Consider the following 8,549-nt stretch of genomic DNA (forward strand, 5'->3'; position numbering starts at 1 on the left):
TTTTCAAGCCCCATTACCTGGCAGCTCCCAAGCAGGAAGCCGGGTACAGGAGGGCAGGCTTACTGAGGTTGACCCCAGGGCGTAATGGGCCCCTGTCAAGGAGAATGGCAGAGAGAGGCTCCTTTTCTCTGCAAACAGATATCTTCCAGCTGCTTCAACCTTCTGCACCTGTAATGAGTGGAGAGATGATTAAAGACTAAAACAGGTGGCACGTTCCAGAATCCTGAAAAAGACTCAAAAAAATGTCACTCTTTGAAACTGAGATTTATAAAATCCAACATCAAATGGATGAAGATAATCACAGGTTGGGCACTTCCCAAATCTCACCAGAGTTCTCAAAGAGCAAGGTAGCCCTTCAACCCGTCAAGTGTTGAGAGCGTATCCTAAAACCCCATCTGGGAAACACCGATGTAAATGTTCCTAATAAGAGACGCACTTCCCAAGAATACAGCTAAATGGATAAAAAAGAGAAAGTGTTTAAAAAGCAAATTAAAATTTGGCGGTCCCACACACACATATACACAGATGAATAAATTAGACTAAAAAAGCTTCAAGGCAGAAAACATGTGACGATTTTTATCCAAGACAAATGACACACAGGGAAAATATTTGTAACTCATATCACAGCCAAAAAGTGATTTTCCTAATATACTAGAGCTCCTATAAATTGATTTAAAAAAAAAAATCCAAAAATCTAATAGAAAATAGACAGTTCATAAGAAAAGAAACACAAACGCCTCTCAGATAGAGGGAAAGATATTAAACCTTCATAATAAGTGAACGGTGAATAAACTTGCTCTGGAGTATCACTTTTCACCTCTCAGATTGGCAAAAATGAAAAAAAGGTTGGTGAAGTTGGGAGAAATAGGCTTTTTCATAAGTTGTTGGCGGGTACAGATACAATTTCTGTGGACAGCAATTCGGCACTGTGCATCCAAATCACCAGCTCATCTACCCTTTGACTCAGCTATTTGACTTCTAAGACTTTATCCTATTCATAGAGCCACGTATGCACGATAGGACGTATGTACAAGATTATTTCCAACACTCTTTGTAGTCACAAAAGATGGGAGGCCCCCTACATGTCCATCTGGAGGGGCCACATCAGTCCTCCTGTGCATCCATACGCTGAATTGTCACTCAGCTGTAGAAAAGAATGAGGGAACTTTGTTTAAACTGACATGGAATGATCTTCCAGATATACAAAGTGAAGAAAAAAGCAAAGTAGAAAAGACGTATAAAATACCATTATTGTTTTTAAAAGGAGGAGCAGGAGGAATATGGCAGCGCGCGTGTGTATTTGAATGAACACAGAGATCCCTCAGGGCCCATCAGGAACTTCTGACATCTGCCGTCTCTGGTATGAGGCTTTGGATGCCTGGGGATGAGGACATAAGTAGGAGACTGGTGTCTGCCTGGTGTCTTCCTGGTGCACAGTGGAATCACTGCAGTCGCCATCAATTCTGCAAGCACCGTGGCACGTTCCAGGGATGCAGCAGTTACTAAAGCAGGCAAGTGTCCTGTCCTCCAGGAACTTTTATTCCCTATGGAATGAAACAGGAAATAAAATATATGGATGGACATTCAAATGGATGATCAGAAAGGAAGAAAAAGAGAGAGAGAAAGGTCAGGTACTTGAAGAAAATGAAAAGCAGCCAGCGGAGAGAGTGTGATGGGGATGGCGGTCGGGGAAAGTCCTCCAGATACGGAGGGTGGGAGGATGCAGGGGATGACAAGTGCAAAGGCCCAACATGGGTATGTTTGAGGAACGGTAAGGAGGCCGGCATGGCTCCAGCAGAGAGGAAGGGGGCCGAGACAGATGCTGGATGTGTCCCTCCATCAGCCATTCTCAGGATCAGTGCAGCCTTCTCCAAGGAAGCCCAGTCCCCTCCCCACACTTGAGGTGTCCAACACAACAGGACAATGCCAGTGTCTGAGCTGTGGCAGATAAATGGTTCAGGACATCCAGCATTCTGGGTTTCATCTGTAATGACTGCTGTCTGCACTAACTTTCCAGGACCAAGGCAGCCCTTGGACAACTCCAGGACCATGACCAGTACCATGGCCCAAACAGAAGTGTTTCCCTCCACGGTGCAAAAGCAGCCCTCCCTTCTCCTAGAGAAGGCCTCTGTGTCTTGGAAGGAAACCAATGCAAACATCTCTTCTAATATTGGCCATTGCTGGGCTTGTATGTTCCAGAAGGAGCTGCAGACGAGCCTTCCAAGCTGCTCTCCAGAAAGACGACTGGGCCCCGTGGGACCACAGCTTCCAGCAGGGGTGCCTTTTCTCTGTATGACAGGTGCTATGTCAACTTTCCGGTCACACGGGGTGCTTACTCTTCAAGGCAGCATGTCCCCCGGGGAAGAAGGTTGAATCCTGCATAATTGGACAGTTGGCTGTACCCGGAGAGAAGTGTTTACAGAGCACATCAGAAGCCAGCCCGGGCCATGCGTGTTTGCTCAGCAGCCACACGGCAAACACCAAGAGCTGCCCTTGCATGGAGGGGTCAGAAAAGGATTTTCCTCAAATCCAAGTAAGCCTCTGGGGTGATGGCTTATTCAAAAGGCTGTGGTGCAGGGAAGGGTGTCCAGAATATGGGTGCCAGGCCTCCCTCGTCTGGGTGGACACAAAGCGTATCTGCTCTCTTATTTTGCTTTCTAGCAACAGAAGTGACTCTGGGATACTGAGGGGACCTGCGCCTGTCTTAGGGCCTAAGTGCTGGGAACAACCAGCACCCAAAGGCCAGTGTAGGGCAGAGGGGGTGGAGAGCAGGCTGGGCCACTGGCTGTGCTGATAACAGAGACCCAGGCTTTTATGCACATGATTAGTGATGAGCTAGTTGCCTGGCAACAGAGCCCCTTCCTCCTTCCATCTTACCCCTCAGGCTGCATGTAATGTTTGTGACATTTTTCTTTTCAGAGCAGAGACAGGGAGTCGCCCCCTTCATTGTCTGAAGATGATGCCCACCCCTAACCCCCTTACTCGCTTATTGATCTGACTGCTGATTAGAAATCATCTCAAACCAGTTGATTATCAATTGCACAGTGGATCGATTGCGGTACCAAGATAACCCCAGGGATAGGAGTTCATATAAGTGAAGTGCTGAGACCAGGACCTGGCATGCAGGGAAAGGATGTATAAACATTAGCTGCTAAAATAACGCTTTTTCTTTTAGGAGATTCAGGTAGTAAAACCTGCACCAGGCAGTCTTCACTTTTTTTGACGAGCTTCATTATTTTCTCCCAGGCTCTCAGAACATTACAGCCAGAGCTCTCTCTGCCCTGCTCTCTGCATCCAAGGGCTTCTGTTTACAAACAAGAAACCAAGGCCCAACAAATGAGGTGAAGTTTCTGTCATAGTCACACAGCTCATCATTCCAGAGCTGTGCTGAATACAGACCTCCTGGTCTTCAATTTCTCTCAATTATACTTCTGGGCCTCAAAATTCAGTGCGATGGGTCCAGCCTATGGCTCACACCTATAATCCTCTAGGAGGCCAAGGCAGGTGGGTCACCTGAGCTCAGGAGTTGGAGACCCAGCCTGAGCAAGAGTGAGACACCATCTCTACTAAAAATAGAAAAACTAGCTGGGCCTTGTGGTGGGTGCCTGTAGTCCTGGCTACTTGGGAGGCTAAGGCAGGAAGATGGCTTGAGCCCAGGAGTTTAAGCTGTGAGCTATGATGACGCCATGGCACTCTACCCATGGCCACAGAATGAGACTGTATCTGAAAAAATAATTCAGTGTGATAACAGTCCTCACCAGGAGTCCATCAAGAATGCAGATCTATGATCCCTCCCACTGCGACATATTGGTTTCCTAGAGTTGCTGTAGCAAATTATTAAAAACTCAGTGGCTTAAAACAGCACAGATTTATTATCCACAGGAGTGCTAAAGAGTTTGGGACTGAGAGAGTTCATGCAGGGGGACTCTGGGGAGGATCTGTTCTTTACCTTTCCAAGCTTTCAAGGCCACCTGCATTCCTCGGCTCGTGGCCACTTCACTGCCATCTCTACTGCTGTCATCAAGTCTCCTCTGCCTCGCCCATCTCCTTCTTTCCCTTCTAAGGACCCTGTGATAACTTGGCCCACTCAGATCACCTGTAATAATCTCCCCATTGCAAGGTCCTTAATGACATCTACAAAGTCTCTTTTGCCACGTAAGGTATTCACAGGTTCTAGGAATTGGGACATGGACATTGTGGGGTGGGGGTTTGTTAATCAGTTTCCCCCTCCCCATCCCTCAAGCAAGGTTCTGATGCAGCCTGCCAGGGTAGAGCCCTGGAATCTGCATATCAAACAACTCTCCTGCCTGGGAAGCAGGTTACCCCTAAAGGAAACTGCACCACACCCGGCTGAGGTTGGCTAAAGGGATGCGGCTGTCAGGGCAAGGCCATCGTTTCCACTTTGTAAGATAACCTGGAAGCTTAGAATAGTGAATTTCTGGCTCAAAGTTCCCCTTTTCAAGCCAGACTTTATTATTATTATTTTTGGCTTTACATGGCTCTCCATTTTTTTTTTTTTTTTTTTTTTTGCAGTTTTGGCCGGGGACCAAGCTTGAACTCACCACCCCTGTATATGGGGCCAGTGCCCTACTCCTTGAGCCACAGGCACTGCCCAAGGTTCTCCATTTCAAGCCAGATTTTAAGCCTCCACCCCCTATTTCCATGTCCACTGGTCTGGTTACTGCAGCACAATCGCCACCTAGATTCTCCCTGAACTCAGTAAACACACATTGTGGACACTGCTCCCTCAGTGGGTCCAGGGAGCTGCCCCAGGCCCTACTTCCTGGCTTCAGGCTTAACCACCCATCACTTGGGAGACCCTGGACAAATGAGGCATCTCCTTCACTTCTTCCCATGCCGGGCTGACCCCTACCCATAAGCTGAGAGACACCTGTTCACACAGAATGCAATTGACGAGGTAGATCAATTTCAAATACACGGGACAGGAATAACATTGGAGCCTTTTGTCGGACTATCTACACGGACCAAACTGATGGGAGTTAACGGTGCAGGGAGACAGGGTGTGAGGGTGACGGGCCTTTTCTCTTTATGTCCCAAGAGGACAGATAACAAAGGAGACCCTCCTCGCTGCTGGTGAGTGAGCAAGTAAGCACTAGATGGCAGAGCGTGTCCAGGAATGAGAATGCAAACGCTCCCTCCTTTGCTTTCAAGGGTGGTTTTGCAAAGGGCAAGCTTACAGTGTGAAGGGCCTTAGTCCAGCCTTAGTCAATAGGTTTCTAATGGGGCTGTATAACTGGAAATAAGGATGACAAGAGAACTCCTGGGGTGGGCTGAGAGTGGATGCTGTGGGAAGAAGGACCATGAATGCCTGTTAAGGGATCAGTTGGCTCTGCATCTTCATCCTCCTTTGGTGAGAATTGACCTCCCACTGCTACTTGGCACTTTGTCAGAAGGCAGCAGGTTTAAGTCTTGAGAAGCATCAAACAGTGTTTCAAGAGTTTTCTGGGACATAGTCCCTGCAGCGGGAAAACATAAAAAATAATAGCTTTGTGTTTTACTTATTTATTATTATTATTTTGCACATTAATATGATCATGGACATCCACTAATCAGCAGACACATCTCACCGCACTCCTATGGCCTGACACCTGAGTGGAAGAGTCGCTATGAAAGGGGTGGAGGGTGGGGCAGCGCAGCATGACGGGTCCCTTGCTTGGGAATGAACCTTAAGAATGCACAATTCAAACCTCTGTAATGAAGATAGATGTGGATAGATTTGAATTTAGCAGTGGCCTCAAGATACTTGGTTATTTAGAACAGTAACTACCTTAATGTACTTTCTTGTAGTCTCATTTAGACATTACAACAACCCTGTAAGACAAATGCTGTTAGTATTTTCCACATTTTTACCATTGAGGAAATGGAAACTAGAGGGCTAGGAATGTTGTCCAAGATTGTCCAGCTAGGAAGTGGTTCAACCAGACCTCCGACCGTGAACTGTCTGACAGCAGAGCCCAGGAACTTAGCTCCTGTCTTCCTGGAAGGCCCCGTACCCTGGCGGGGAAAAAATCCTGGGTCACAGATTCGGACACTTTCATGTTCTAATCTGAATTTAGTGATGATTTGGAGTGGGGATGGTCTTTGAAAAGTGACTCCACATCTTTGAATCTTAAGGTCTTATAATGAGGCAAACACTTCAGAATTCAACTGGTCAAAGTAAATGTGACATAACCTCTATGTGAGAGACATTTGGAGCAAGAGCCCAGATGAGTGGGTGGAGCCAGGGGCCATCCCCAGCTCTGAGATCTGTGGGAAGCTGAGTCTAGGTCAGAAGGAAGTTTTTATCAAATGGAAATGTAACAGGATGATGTAAGGTATTGATTAGGGTTTTCTCTCAAACTCCCAGTTGCTGAAAAGTACAGAAGGTGTATCCTTCTGCTCACAGGCTCAAATTCAAGGGCGGGAGACTTGTCTGAGGACAGCTTCATGTGAGGCAAAGAGAGGCGAGTATTGGAGAAACACTGAGTGAGGCCATCAGCAGGACTCAGCTGGAAGAGGACACCACGTTTCCAAGGGCCCACAGGCAACTGCATGGCATTCGGTGCTAGGGAAGGTCTCGGGCCACCTGATCAGCCATAGGGAACAACAGTCCTGCTACAGGCAATCACAGAGGACATATTCAACTTTGCCCTTTCATCCTGTTCCCCCAAAGCCATAGGGTAATCACTGGCAAACGTGTGCACATGGAAAACATCTCTATCCCTCACCCCCAGATTTTCTAAAGCCACCAGTCCAGTCTGCACTAGAGGGAAGGAGGAAAGCTTTAAAACACTTTATAGCTGGGTGTCAGATTGAAATTTCAAATTGAACAGAACTGACTCTTAATAACTAGAGAGAAATTGTTTTGATACCTAAGATGAAAAGTTATAGAATCAGACTGGGATTTATGTAGCTAATGGAGCCAGCAACCCAGTGGGAAAGGGAGGTTCCACACAGTATAATTGATAGATTTTATTGGGGGAAAAGAAGCATTTCATGTTTATCTCCCTAGAGAATTGATAATCTTCGCTAAACCTGTTACTCGAGGGAAAATCAATAAACATGTATTCTCACAGGTGGAAGATGACAGCTTGCCTTTTCCCAGAGTGTGGTTGGCTCCTGTGCATGTGGGGAGACCACATGGCTCTCCAGGACCTCAGTCCTGCACAAGTGTCTTGAGGACCTCAGATAATGGTGGGGGGAGCCCAAGTGTCTCTTCTGATCAAATTTGTAATTGTAGCTCTTTCTTCTGCTCTCATGACGAGTACTAGGTTAGGATGTGCATCTTAAGTGTTTTCCCTCTATTCAGGGAATTTTGCCCTCTGAGAGGTCTGAATCAACCCCACACCCATCATATTCCTGGCCCCTTACTGTGTCTCTCTCCTGAACTCTGGGCTTCAGGATGGCTGAACTTACACTGTAGACACAATGGTGATAATCTCACGTCAACCCTGAGTTTCTAACCCTCCTTGGATATATATTTGGGCAGTATAAGAGCGCAGAGATAGACACATCAGTGGAACAAAGGCAAGAGTCCAGAAACAAGGCTAGGTGTGATGGCTCATGCCTTTAATCCTAGCACTCTGGGAGACAACGCAAGTGGATTGCCTGAGCTCAGGAGTTTGAGACCAGCTTGAGCTAGATGAGACCCTGTCTTTAAAAAAGTAGCTGGTTGTTGTGGTGGGCACCTGTAGTCCCAGCTACTTGGGAGGCTGAGGCAAGAGAATCACTTGAGCTCAAGAGTCTGAAGTTGCTGTGAGCTATGATGCCACAGCTCTCTACTGAGGGCAACAAAGTGAGACTTTGTTTCAAAAAAGAAAAGGGAAATAAAAAGTCCAGAAACAGATCCAAAGACTATATTATAATTCTTCTTTATCCTCTGTGATACAGAGGCTATCACCAATCCATGGGAAAAGGTAAAACTATTCCATAAATAATGCTTGGAGAATTGGCTAACCATGTGTGGAAAAACACCCATTTAAATTCTCACTTTTGATGGGACTCAGAACATGATACCCCCAATACGGCATCTCAGCATACTGAGTATTTTAAGTTGAAGGAAACCAAAAAAATTACAGAAGTAGAAAGGTCTCTCTGACTTTCTTCCTGCCCCACCTTCCCTGAAGCAGGTCAAAGAACCCAGGAAGGTCTCTCTGCTCTGAAGACCGTCAGGTGAGAGGTGTCCTGCTCCACACTGGGTGGGAAGAAATATCACAGAGGGATGCCAAAAACAATGTGAACAAACAGGTCTTGCAAACTTCCCCACAGTCTGTTACCATTAGATCATACCCTTTTTTCCTCCAATCATACTTTTACATAACTGTTTAGAAAAAGACACAGATTCCCCCATTTCTTTGAGTCTTTATTTCTGAAGGCTCCCATGTCATATAAAACTTAAATGTGTTATGTTTTTCTCTTGTTAATCTATCTTGTGTTAAAGGAGTCTCCAACCATGAATCTAGCAATGGGTGAGGAAACAGTACTACTTCTTCTCCCACATAATTCACATCTATCCATTTCTGATGGGTAAGAGAGTTAACAGATGAAAG

General features: G+C 46.2%; 1 protein-coding gene across 1 annotated transcript in view; it reads left to right on the forward strand.

Annotated features, from left to right (window-relative positions):
• Positions 1–2,973, forward strand: part of TMCC3 (transmembrane and coiled-coil domain family 3) — a gene marked incomplete at its 5' end in the record, with an annotated part of 35,616 nt that extends 32,643 nt beyond the window's left edge. The window contains one exon of the mRNA XM_012814152.1: positions 2,920–2,973. Within this exon, the coding sequence (XP_012669606.1) occupies positions 2,920–2,973 (54 nt within the window). The remainder of the gene's footprint in view (positions 1–2,919) is intronic.
• Positions 2,974–8,549: the final 5,576 nt, after the last annotated feature.

The sequence above is a fragment of the Otolemur garnettii genome, unplaced genomic scaffold (assembly GCF_000181295.1).
Source record: "Otolemur garnettii isolate 467f Iridium unplaced genomic scaffold, OtoGar3 scaffold00007, whole genome shotgun sequence".
Classification (NCBI taxonomy): domain Eukaryota; kingdom Metazoa; phylum Chordata; class Mammalia; order Primates; family Galagidae; genus Otolemur; species Otolemur garnettii.